The 12,377-nt window shown below is 48.8% G+C and overlaps 7 protein-coding genes across 7 annotated transcripts; 4 read left to right on the forward strand and 3 right to left on the reverse strand.

Annotated features, from left to right (window-relative positions):
• Window positions 1-226: 226 nt before the first annotated feature.
• FSUBG_8946 (uncharacterized protein) lies at window positions 227-1,123 on the forward strand (the record flags this gene model as incomplete). The annotated part of the gene is made up of 1 exon (XM_036687406.1): window positions 227-1,123. One exon carries the CDS (start codon window positions 227-229, stop codon window positions 1,121-1,123), a length of 897 nt encoding a protein of 298 aa, XP_036535511.1.
• An 829-nt stretch (window positions 1,124-1,952) lies between these two features.
• FSUBG_8947 (pectate lyase L) lies at window positions 1,953-3,137 on the forward strand (the record flags this gene model as incomplete). Its single annotated transcript, XM_036687407.1, has 1 exon — window positions 1,953-3,137. The coding sequence occupies one exon, from the start codon at window positions 1,953-1,955 to the stop codon at window positions 3,135-3,137; it is 1,185 nt and encodes a 394-aa protein (XP_036535512.1).
• Window positions 3,138-3,614: 477 nt separating this feature from the next.
• Window positions 3,615-5,813, reverse strand: FSUBG_8948 (maltose permease; the record flags this gene model as incomplete). Its single annotated transcript, XM_036687408.1, has 11 exons — window positions 3,615-3,779; window positions 3,829-3,958; window positions 4,010-4,231; window positions 4,300-4,383; window positions 4,429-4,481; window positions 4,537-4,719; window positions 4,777-4,899; window positions 4,955-5,261; window positions 5,312-5,499; window positions 5,559-5,644; window positions 5,699-5,813. The coding sequence occupies 11 exons, from the start codon at window positions 5,811-5,813 to the stop codon at window positions 3,615-3,617; spliced, it is 1,656 nt and encodes a 551-aa protein (XP_036535513.1).
• Window positions 5,814-6,738: 925 nt separating this feature from the next.
• On the forward strand, window positions 6,739-7,733 carry FSUBG_8949 (Sorbitol utilization SOU1; the record flags this gene model as incomplete). The annotated part of the gene is made up of 4 exons (XM_036687409.1): window positions 6,739-6,938; window positions 6,993-7,069; window positions 7,126-7,278; window positions 7,333-7,733. 4 exons carry the CDS (start codon window positions 6,739-6,741, stop codon window positions 7,731-7,733), a joined length of 831 nt encoding a protein of 276 aa, XP_036535514.1.
• Window positions 7,734-7,771: 38 nt separating this feature from the next.
• On the reverse strand, window positions 7,772-9,992 carry FSUBG_8950 (C6 transcription factor; the record flags this gene model as incomplete). The annotated part of the gene is made up of 3 exons (XM_036687411.1): window positions 7,772-8,707; window positions 8,772-9,463; window positions 9,527-9,992. 3 exons carry the CDS (start codon window positions 9,990-9,992, stop codon window positions 7,772-7,774), a joined length of 2,094 nt encoding a protein of 697 aa, XP_036535515.1.
• A 259-nt stretch (window positions 9,993-10,251) lies between these two features.
• FSUBG_8951 (phosphoribulokinase uridine kinase family) lies at window positions 10,252-10,941 on the reverse strand (the record flags this gene model as incomplete). Its single annotated transcript, XM_036687412.1, has 1 exon — window positions 10,252-10,941. One exon carries the CDS (start codon window positions 10,939-10,941, stop codon window positions 10,252-10,254), a length of 690 nt encoding a protein of 229 aa, XP_036535516.1.
• Window positions 10,942-11,231: 290 nt separating this feature from the next.
• Window positions 11,232-12,146, forward strand: FSUBG_8952 (Oxidoreductase short chain dehydrogenase reductase family; the record flags this gene model as incomplete). The annotated part of the gene is made up of 1 exon (XM_036687413.1): window positions 11,232-12,146. One exon carries the CDS (start codon window positions 11,232-11,234, stop codon window positions 12,144-12,146), a length of 915 nt encoding a protein of 304 aa, XP_036535517.1.
• Between the last annotated feature and the right edge of the window lie 231 nt (window positions 12,147-12,377).

Consider the following 12,377-nt stretch of genomic DNA (forward strand, 5'->3'; position numbering starts at 1 on the left):
ATGAGAGAAAAATGGCACAGTAGAAGGAGGTTGGTGTGCTAGCAGAATCAATGCTAGGCTTTTTCACCATGGGACTTAACATGTGTATATAACCTCTGAGACATGCCGTCTGAGATTCAAACATCACCAACCCACGACATTACAGCACAACTGAGAACAAAGATACTTTCAATCTTCACACCCAATTACCCGATTGTTCAACTTCAGCCAACCCTCCTTCCCAGTCATGAATAAGCTCATCTCACTTTTGACTCTTGTTTCAGCGGCGTTGGCCCTTCCTTTTATATCCTACGATGAATGTAAGAAGGTTTACAACGCTTGCATCGCGGCTGGAACACCAGAAGTAGCATGCTCTTGCACCCTAACAGCTTGTGTTGGTGAAGATAGTGCGCGAATTCGCGACTATTGTTCTTCTGCCACAGCATCTCTCGCGCAGCCCACCAAGACAGGAATTGCATCTGCTGGCAAGAACAATACACTTCCCGTTGAAACCGTCACTCCTATTCCTGGTATACCAGGAGGTTGCAATCCTGCTCATCCTGGATCATGCCCGCCGCCTTATCATACGGGACTTCCCCCGACCTTCACCCCTATCCCTATTGTCCCTGGGGGATGCAGCCCAGCCCACCTAGAACTTTGCGTCTCAGCTCATGCCACCTCTACTGCGACTTCAGCCGCAACCCACCCTCCCTATCCCGTCCCGACCAACGGCACTCAACCAGTACCTGGCATATATCCTAGACCCACGCCTGTGATTGGCAAGACTTGGGCTATCCAGAATCTCACGCGTTATTGCGGTGAAGATGACGATGGATGTGACTATAACTTTATAGTTGAGGCCGATGGCAAGACCGAGAGATGTACCATCGTCCGTATGCCTGGCTCCAATGCTGCTACAGAAAGCTGGGCCAATGAGCCTTGCACTGATGGGTCTAGCTTGAGGATCTCTTGGGGTTATGTTACTGAGCCTGCTCCTGCTTTTGCTGTCATCACCGTCGTGAGACTTAAAGAGCTTGCTTGGTTCGGCGTCAGCGATGTGAACGGCCAGAAGGTCACATCATCGAACCCCTACGGCTCTGGGGACTATGGCTCTCTGGGGCCAGAACAGGTTTACACCTACTAGGCAATGAAGATAAATACTTACGCTTCACTTGGGAAACATATTAGACACGGATTTGATGAGGAGATGTGGTGATGGGAATAGAATAATACTGGAATAAATAGATCATACAGACGGATTAAGATGGTAATTTACTATATATAGTTGTAATAGAAACCGGTAGCAGGAATTGAATCTAAGATTGAGCTATTTTGCTGCTTGGTTTGTGACTCATTGGATTGATACTCTTTGTATGTTGAACATGAAGCAATCAACTTTCAATAACTCGATTACGGTCCGCTCTGAGATTGGAGTTGAGTTTATATCATCGGTAGATTTCACACCCAAGATTTGCCAAGGTCTTCCCTCATAGTTTCGAACACGCCAAGTGTCTTGACAGACTGACACGGCCCGATCGTTTCTTGGATATCTTGGCTTCAATCAAACCTCGGGACAATAGACTCCGCAACAACCATTATGGGAATTGCGCCCGATTGTAGAGTATGAAGCGTAGCTTGTCGCAGGAAGAAGTGATTAGAGATTAGAGATGAAATTCTCCGTCATTTGTGGAAATTTAAGCTTACTGCATCTTGGCTCAAGGTCTTACTTGTAGTCTTCAGCAGCAACCTACAAAGCCAAGAGTGCCGAGGTGCCAAGTGCGACGTGTATAATTACAGTGGCATCGTTGGACACCCGAGCTTCCAGAAGGACGTGTAAAAGCATGGGTAGATGGTGCTACATAAGGAAAGAAGAAGCCTCGTGAAATCAAATTTGAGCTTGAACCAAGATATTCTTCTCATTACTTTTGTTTGCCGTTCTTTCGTGGGCTCGCTCCAATCTACATTCCTTTATCATGTTTATCTTCAAGTATATACTCGCCGTACTGCCTGCAGCCCTGGCTAAGGACATTTTCGTAGCTCCCAACGGATCCAGCAGTGGTTCTGGCTCTAGCAGCTCCCCTCTGGCCGACATCCAGTCTGCAGTTAATGCTGCCGGCGCCCGAGACACTATCTATCTCCGAAATGGGACCTACCGTCCGTTCAAGAACATCCACTTCACAAAGAAGGGATCCTCTAGCAAGCCCTACACCATCAGGTCCTATAACAATGAAGAAGTCATTATTGACGGTGACAAGATGCCTGGTACTCCGGCTGCACTTAGCACCAGCCTCGCTGGCAAAGATCGCGGTATCTTTCATGTCGAGAAGGCTGAGTACTGGAGATTCATCCACATCACCCTCACCAAGGGCCCCTACGGTGTCTACGTGAAGAATTCACATAACAACTACTTCGAGCGCTTGACCACTCACAGCAACTACGAGACTGGGTTTCACATGCAGAATAGCATCTCGAACAACGAGATCGTTTACCTAGACACCTACAACAACGCTGATCCCCGCAACAATGGCCAGAATGCTGACGGCATGGCCATCAAGGAAGGCTCAGGCGCTGGTAACATCATCCGCGGCATTCGCAGCTACGAGAATGCCGATCATGGTATCGATCTGTACGAGTTCAAGTCTTCTGTCACCATCCTTGACAACATCATCTTCGACAACGGCGTGAATCGTTGGAGCTTCAACCTTTACAGAGGAGATGGCATTGGCATCAAGCTCGGAGGTGGATCACCCGCCAATCGAGTCAACGTCAACCATGTCGCTCGGAACAACTTCTCCTTCCGTAACCGCCGCGGTTTCAGTGACAACAACATGCCCGGTGACATGACTCTCATCAATAACACTGCTTGGAAGAACCGTGAGGAAGGTTTCAACCAACGCTCTTCCAAGGCTACCTACGAGAACAATCTTGCTGCTAATAATGCCGGCTCCAGCAGCCTGAGCAAGCAGAACACACTCGCTTCGGAGAAAGGTAAGGGTAACAACTCGGAGAAAGGTGGATCTTGGCTGGATGCAGACTTCAAGGCTACCTCTACTAGCCTTATCAAGGGACGTCGGCAGGCGAATGGTAAGATCACTCGAAGTGACTTTCTTCGCCCTGCTAATGGAGGCAACTATGGAGCTACCACTCACGGGGTCTGAAGCCCTTCATATGTGACGATTGGCAGGCTTTCTAATTCGTCAGTAAACAGCATTGAGGTTTGAACAGTCATCGGGATACTAACTTTTCAGCCAAAACCAAGATCCTAGGCAACAGTGAGGGCAATGAGTTGCCTGTATGTGTTTATTGTGTTCTTTACCTTTGTGCGCTGGGGGCTAAAGCCTCTTTTAACTACCCATAACCTTATCACAGAGGTTTGAGCAGGGCAGGGTTTTCAATACAGTCGAATCTCAGTTATCATCTTCCCTCTTGCTTCTCACGTGAATGTTTCCATGTTGCATGAAATGGAAGGGTTCTGAACCCTTATATTTATATTGAAGGCAATAGAGGAGACCGTGAATGATGGACAAAGTGCATTGGCACAAAAGACAACACCAATGGCACAATTTAGCAGCTAAGATCCGTGCCAAGTTTACGGAAGACCAGTCATTTTGACTTGGTCAATGTCCTTGTATCAATCAAGTCATCGTATGCTGGTTCGATGAATGGTCAATTCGACCAGACATAAGAGCTCGGCTCTTGCCACCACTTTCATCAACCAAAGTTGGAGTATTCTTGAATCGCCAAGCAGGGATATTTCGGGCATAAAGCTCATCGAGCTCCCAATAACTTCGACCATAGGTCTAATAATGTTAGTGTAAGTCGCTTTGTAGCCATTTGGGGCGCACTGACCTCGGGGTAGAAGAACCAGAGAAGAACAGTCGTGGGTACCAATAGTCCAGCCCAGACAAACACAGCCTTGACCCCAAGATTACCAGCATCCGGGCTGATCATGTAGGAGACAGTCCATTGGAAGACAACACTGAAGACGGTATGTTAGTCAACAGTACGAGCATCGTTTAAAGCAACTTACAATCCAAGACCATAGCAGCCCAAATTGAATGAGGTCGTCTGAGCTCGTAGACGTGGGGTAGAGGTTTCGCCAGCTGCAACAAAACCGATTGGTCCGGCTGAACAGCCGTAAGCGATGACCCAGAGGAGAAGACATCCCAAGGCAGCTTTATCGGATGCTGGGTTCTTGAAGAAACCAGTAGTTCCAAGGCCAACGTTGAAAAGCATCATGGCGAAACATCCACTGGATAATCGGTCAGCATCGGCTTCATCGGCTTCATCGGCTTCATCTGCTCTCTGATTCGGACTCACCCAACAAGGAGAGGTCTACGACCAATGAACTCGCACGCGATGAGAGACGACACAATTGCGATAATAAGTAGAACGAAGCTTAACCTGTTAGCGGAAGAAGAACGGTGGACTCGACACTCTAATACTTACGTGATAATGGTGACGAGGAAGGGATCCTTCAGACCAGCAACAGCGAAGAAGTACTGGCAACGTACATGTCAGCTCTTTACAACATACACGATTGCAGACAAGACTTACTGTCGAGTACGAAAACACAATTGGTGCTCCAGCAGCCCATTGACTGCAAATACCCATGCATCCAGCCAGTGTTCTTCGCCAGTTATGCTTATCGAAGATCTCAAAGAAGGACGAAGACTTGGACTCGAGATGCAGCTGGCGCTCAGCTTCAATACCGTGCTGAATGACGCGGTACTCATGTTCCTAGTAGGCGATAGTATTAATATCGGTTGCGGGACCTGTTTATGAGCCGGTACTTACCACATCGTACCCATAAATATTGCCATAGAGTGTGAGCATAGACTTTTTGGCCTTGTCATCCTCTCCCTTACGAGCGTAGTAGATATGAGACTCGGGAACGAACCATACCATCAAGATCAGAAGCTTAGAGAGGAAAGTCAGTTTGCGACCCCCCAATTGTTAGACAGTGGATACCTACTCCAGTAAAAATGAACTCAGTGGCAATCAGAGGTCTCCATTTGGTCGGCTGATGAATAGTAATGAGCTGTGTTGCGATCGCGCTGATGAGCTGTCCGATACCGAGGCAGAGCTGATAGGCACCAATCATCAGACCTCGAATCTGGAAAGGTGTGAGCTCCGAGACGTAGGTGATAAGGATCGACTGTGCAAGCCCGACACCAAGCCGGACCAGAACGGCAGCTCCAAGCCAGCTCTTCCAGTCGGAAGCTGTAATCTCGGCAATAGAGCCTCCAAGAAGTATAACGATCGCACCGCAGAGAGCCTTCCTGGAGACTAGTCAGCATGTTGACAGCGTTGAGCAAGTCTAAAGACTCACTTTCTACCCAATCTATCGGCAAAGTAACCACCAGTGAACATGCCGAGAGTCTTGGACATCTCAGCAAAGCCCTGCCAGTAGGAAACAACTCGAGCGCTGACGGCTGGCTTCCCGTTGATGGTGGTGTCGTGCATGGTGTTGATGAAGGCTTGCATCGGGATGACGTTACCGGGGATCTGTTGCTGGAACTGCAGGGGATTTCTTTTTTAGCATAGATCAAGAACGAAGAGCAAAGAACCACACTTACGCCATCATTCAAGGCTGCCCAGTTCAAGATCATGCAGAAAAGGAGAGCCTTCCAGAAGGTCTTGACAACGGCCCATCGTCCAAGGGCTAACATATTTCTAGTCAGTAGCCATAAAGATATTCACGTTCGTTAGAACTTACATGCAAACTTGGTCTCGTAGACTTGGTTATCTATGCCAAGTGACTCTTTGGTAAGAAGATCGATTGGTTCTGGGTCGTGGACGACAGTCGGCTTCTCTGAATGTTTGGAAGTCATGTTGCTGCAATTGTGGTTTGGGCAATTAGGGACGCTTTAGAGATTGATGTTGGTCTGATGGAACAGGAGTCCAGTAAGAGAGGACCTCGTGGATTAAATAGTCAAGGAAAACTGTGAAGCAGAGAAATGTCCATATATAGTCTCACGGTCCACTGAACTCCGGAGCAGTTCGAGACCCCAGCTTTTCCCCGCGGGGAATGCCCTCTTCGAGATTAGGTGCCAGACTAGTGGGATTATTCGAAAGGGTTAAAAGGAATAAAACCAAATCTAGTTCCATAGCGTTAGGGGAGCTAGAACTACGACTAACCCTATTGTAGGTTCTGTTAAAACAAGGTCGCTGATGGCCGGCTGTGAGACCCTTCAGCCAAAAGGGATACTCCGACGGACCTGGTGATGAAGACGGACTGGCCCAAACAGTTTGCTTTCAACTTTACTACTCTCACTTTCTGCTTCTCTTCCTTTGTCCCTACGCCCACAGTGCTGTGAGGCGTCACTGTTACTACAAATATTTGCCGGAATCCAATCAACTACGTGATGACATATCGCTGCTCACCATGCCGTCCGCCTCTTGCCCGGATCCCTTACTCCCTGACAATACACATGATGACGAAAGGAGAGCAAACTCCGACTTGCAATTCTGAATTCTAGAAGCTAATTTGTGGTCACTAAATAGCCTGTCCCGCGGAACTAAAGCACCCAATCACGGCATGTGGTGACCTCTCAATGGTGTCGGTCACAGTGAGCCGTGACCCCGCTCAAGACAGCCACGAGGACGAGTCAGTTATTCTATTGCGGTTGTATCGGTCGACTAAACCCCGACGAGGATGGAGATCAGCAAACCACCAACAACACTATAAATATTCTCACCGTCATTGAGAATGTGGCCAATCCTCGTTCTACACCAAATTGCAAGATCGTCACTAAAATGTCTATGAACGAATCCGACTGTACCGTCCTACGGGATGGCTTCCCTAGACCCTTTCCCGACACCCCTGCCAATGTCTTGGAACAATTCAAGATGACTGGCAAGGTAGTTGTCGTGACTGGTGGCGCTGACGGTATTGGCTACGCTGTTGCGGAGGGAATGGCCGAGGCCAACGCTCATGTGGTATTATGGTACAATTCGTAAGTCATACTGTTCCAACCAAGACTCCTGCTCAGTGACTGACAATCTTTCAGGAACGACGTGGCTATACAGAGAGCCCAGGATCTTGGGACTAAGCATAATGTCAAGACTGCTGCTTACAAAGTCGACGGTATGTTCACGGTGTCGTGTTGAAACCCTGGAAATCTGAATTTGACATGACAACAGTATCCGACGCTGAGTCCGTGCAAAAGACGGTAAACAAAGTCGTACAAGACTTTGGCAGAATAGACGTTTTCGTCGCCAATGCTGGAATGGCTATCAGCAAGCCGATCCTAGAACAGACCCTCCCCGAATTTGACAAGCAAATGTCCGTGAACGGTATGTTAAGTCCATCTCGTGTCTCCCGCTGAATACCCATCTAACCCTTCGCAGTCAATGGCGTTGTCTACTGCTCCAAATACGTCGGCGAAGTCTTCAAGCACCAAGGCAGCGGTGTTCTCATCATCACCTCTAGTATGAGCGCGCACATCGTCAATGTCCCCGTTGACCAACCTATTTACAATGGCACCAAAGCATTCGTGACGCATTTTGGCAAGTCATTAGCCCGCGAGTGGAGAGAATTTGCCCGCGTCAACATCGTGTCGCCAGGGTTCTTTGATACCAAGATGGGAGCTGGTCCACTGGCACTTAACGAAGCTTATCGCATGTCGGTGCTAGGCAGACAAGGGCATGTAAAGGAGATCAAAGGCTTGTATTTGTATTTGGCCAGTGATGCTTCCACTTATACCACTGGATCAGACATCATCATTGATGGTGGTTATGTACTCCCTTAGTGTCTAGGAATGCCAACATATAGAATTTCCCCAAACTATCATTCTTCAAAAGCATCTTGGGGAAACCAATCGTTAAACAAAGTATCCATGGGTGCATTATCAAGGTAGCCCCATGGGGTATTATCCAGAATCATCCTCATTGTAGGATCTGATCCATCGTCGTTCAGTGTCCACGTCCCAATAGAGAGATCCCCGTCACCGAAAGTCTGTGGATCAGCCGGTGGAACCGATACCTCAGCGTCACCCACTGGGGGCTGGAGTGTAGCTGGTACTTCTTCAACAAGCTCAGGTACTGTGAGAACAGTTCGCCGAGTGTTGGCTGCTGTTTCTGCCCTTCTGTTTATGAGTTCCAAAATCTCCAAGCACCGCTTGGCTGACCTGGTTCTCGCTGAGAAAGTTACCAGGCAACTCTGTGCCTTGTGAACCATCAGTCGCCAATCGGCCGTCTCGTTATCTAGCTTGTCTTGGGCCTCACGATCTAGATAGCTCGCTTCAAGGACAAGAGCGGCTTGGAACAGGAAATATGTGGCATACCAGACAATTCCCAAATGCAGGATACCTTCATTTGTACTGCAGAAAGCTGTTATATCGTTTATGCTTTGCATGGCAGCATCAAGACAGCGTGTTTCAGCATCGGTCTTGTTCGGCAGATATGGATGGTTTCGTTTACTTCCGCGCCAAAGAAGAATGCGCAAATTCTGTTCTTTCCACAAAACAACAGCCCGTGGACCAGCGAACCATACTGGGACGTCTGCAGAGGTGAAGTATTGTGGCAGTCCTTGCCGCCATTCGGTGAGGGTCCGTTCTATAGTCTCGGCGATTCGATACTCGACCTTTGTGTTGGATGTTTTCGCGGTGAGATACTCCAGATATAGTGAATTAGCGTGTTTCGCAAGTTCTGCTTGTGCGATGATGGCAGAAAGTGTCGTTGGTGTGCCGACCTCGGGAGGGACTGGCATGGTGGGTTCGAGGTCCTGCTGTTGTTAGTATATCACAATCGACGTCGCTTTACAGGAAAAACAAATGAGGCGCAATTACCTTGTCATCGATATTTCTTGGTAGTGCAGTATCAATAATGCCTTCCTGCGCATAAGGCGGTCTCCCCGTTGTGATATTGAACCCGCTATCGAAGCAGTAAAGTACCCAGAACAACTGCCTCCGCCTTTCAAGTCCAACGTTGTCTTGTAATTTCGGCGATTCTCGATGCATTCCAAGTCCAAGTGCCATCTTGTACGCGATACCTGTGAACTGATATCCCGTGTTTGGCTTGTCCATCTTCTGCAGATAATTGCTCATCAGAAGAAGCGCTTGCAAGGTTTCAAGCGTCCCAGACTCTAGCATATGGATTGACAACGAGTTCCTCGCAGCCGTGTAAAATCGCGACCCTGCGTGGTGCTTATCTGACGTTGATATCCAGTGCCCGATGGCTAACACAAGGTAGTAGATGATGTTCCATGATGACTTGCCACGTCGCATGCCCCGAGCGGCAAGTTTCTGGCGGAATGATAGTTCGTGAAGAATTGGATACGAGACATTATAGAATAAGAAGTATGCGTCGATGAAATAGTTTGTTAATGACTCGTTTGCTAGATTTGGCGGATCGAGGGACGGTTTTGACTTATGCGTCTGACTGGGAGATTTTCCATGGCTCGTGGCAGGGGAATTTGACGCCGCGAGTTCTGGAAGCATCGATGCGATTTCTTGGAGAAGGTTTGCGCCGGAACTACTGCCTGGGGGGAGTTAGATTCTGAGCTATTTGGCGTGATGGTGAGATGAATGATGGGTCGACGTACCTAAATATCCAGCATCGAGGCCATTCAGCGTAGCCATTCCATCCATAACCGCAACCTCATCGTTTTGACTGTCGAAGTCTGGTGGCAATGATGGTTCACTCCACTCATACTCATGTGCTGGCTCCTCATGCTCAGGAGAGTCATCGTCCGACTCTGGCTCAGTCCGTTGGACGACCTCTTGACCAGACTCTAGGTTGGCGAGGGCAACGTCAATATCTATATCAGGATGCAGCGACCGAATTAGAGCCTCCAGCTTATTACAGCGCAGTTCAATGGCATCGAGATTCTTGCGCGTAAGCCGTGTCCGATCAGGTGGGTTCACGAAGCTGCAGTCCTTGCCCGCGCGGGCGCAGTAGGAACATGGCCCAGGGCCATTCACGCTAGGTTGGCATCGGCTCTTGCGCTTCTGGCAATTGAGACAAGCTCGAAGTTGGCTCGAAGAACCGTGCATCGGAGGACGACCCATTTTTGGTCTTGCATATGCACGCGTTGTCACGAAAGAGAAGGGGAGTTATCATGAGGGCAGGGTTCGGAACTAGCGTCATTCATTCATCGGAGCACTGTTGGCCGACACCTGCAATAGCCACCAAGTGCGGAGTAACCACCTTCGGAGGCCTGGAGGCCGACAAATATGGGGGTCATCAGAAGCTCCAAGTTGACCAATTAGCCTCATGAGCTATTCAAGGCAAACTGCACTTTTATTGACCAGACGCAACTAGAGAAACTCATGCGTCTTCAACGCTTTTGACCTTGATGTTCGGCTGAATCAGACAACGCTGTATATCCTCCCCATTCTTCATGTCATTGTTCCTTGCTCTATTCATCGCCGCCTCTAGTGTCTTCTCAATGCCGCATGCAACATGCCTCTTCGCAACCCTTTGTAATGCCAATTGAGGGTCGACATCAACGAACCAAGTCTCATCTGCATAATTGACAACCTGGTCCCAAGGGTGTTCATTGTACAAGAGCCAATTGCCCTCCACCAAAACAATCTTGACATTCGGACTTATCTCAATGGCATCGGGAACGGGGTCTTTTATCTCATGATCGAAGCTCGGCATGTACAGCGTAGTGAATGGCTTCTCTCGCGAAGCGTGTAATTGCTTGACCATATCAAGAACCGCTTGACCGTCAAATGTCCAATGTGCGCCCCTTCGTGCATGGGCTTCGACATGGTTGGGAAGACTGTCGAGGTACGAGCGTGAGTAATGATATCCATCCATTGGAAGAACTTTCGCGATCGGAATCGAATGGTGCTCATTTATTCTCTGTGCGACTTGAGCGGCGATAGTTGACTTTCCGGATCCTGGAGGGCCAGCCAGGATGATAATGGCTCTGGCATCTGTGGATCGTTGGTGTAATTGCTGTAGAAGACTCAGAGCACGTTGCTCAAGTTGCGTGTAGATATCATCCATTGTGATCATGGGCGGGAAGTGACAGAGAACTGAAATGGTAGAGAAGTTGGAAAATTGCAGAATACTCAATAGAACAAGAGCCGAACTTGCGGTTGTTATTGGACCTCATCTCCACTGTTGCATTCACGGCCTTTGTAACGTCTCGGGTGACAGTACTCCGATGCTCCATCGGACGTGGGGTACTTGGTCCGGGTTATAAAGGTCATTTTCGTGGTAACATCAAAGAATCAGATCGGCTACACTCGTTCCATCATCTTTTCCTCCTTCTACGATTTATAGGCGCAATCAAAATGGCTCCCGGTGCTACAGAGCTTCCTGATAGGGACGCGCTCACTGCGAGAGCAGTCCCCTCCATGATCCTCAGCGACGGCTCAGCATCGTCTCTGACTGCACCACCAAGCAACAAAACCGCGATTGATCCAGCCGCTGGAGCCAAAGAGCGATTTTCAGTGCGCGGCAACTTTATCGTTACTGGGGGTACAGGTACTCTTGGACTTGCTTCATGTAACGCTCTGTTGGAACATGGACTTGAAGGTCTTACAATCCTCGACGTCAATCCAGCACAAGCCAAGGAGGAAATCACCTCTCTTCAAGCACGTTTCCCTCATGTAAAAATCATGACATTGAAGGTCGACGTTACAGATGAAAAGGCAGTGCAAGACGCCGTTGAGAAGACAGTGGCGACTCTGGGCTCAGTTGACGGTCTTGTCTGCTTTGTCGGTGTCGTTGGATGTGTTGAGACGTTGGAAATGCCTGTATCTCAGTGGCGCAAGATCATTGACATCAATACGACTGGGTCGTTTATCTGTGCACAAGCTGCAGCCCGTCAGATGGTCAAGCAAGGCACTGGAGGATCGATCACCTTCACGTCGTCCATCTCAGCGCACCGCGTTAACTATCCCCAACCCCAATCGGCTTATAATGTCAGCAAAGCAGCCTTACTGGCGCTAAAGAACTGTCTGGCTGCGGAGTGGGCTCGTTACGGCATTCGCACCAACACCATTAGTCCGGGATATATGGACACTATCTTAAATGAGGGCGATGGAATATCAGGGCATCGTAAGATCTGGGCGGAACGGAACCCGAGTGGCCGTATGGGTGCTCCTTGCGAGTTGACGGGTGCGGTGGTGCTGTTGGCAAGCTCTGCGGGAACTTACATGAACGGAACGGATATTGTCGTAGACGGAGGAGCGATCGTATTCTAAATAGAGGGTCAATAGAGTTGCATGTTCAACATAATACCCCTACAGCGATCCTGCAGCGGGTATAGTAAGTTCAAATGTGCAATAAATAACCATATTTGGCTTGGTAGATTGGCCGACATAGTTTAGAGAAACACAGTTGATGTGATCTCTCAACCATTGAATAGCAATTGCTTGCTTCGGTGAACCCTTGTGATCACGTAATATGATGGGCCTTGATGGATTCTTCCAGCA

The sequence above is a fragment of the Fusarium subglutinans genome (assembly GCF_013396075.1).
Source record: "Fusarium subglutinans strain NRRL 66333 chromosome Unknown NRRL66333_c0000129, whole genome shotgun sequence".
NCBI lineage: Eukaryota > Fungi > Ascomycota > Sordariomycetes > Hypocreales > Nectriaceae > Fusarium > Fusarium subglutinans.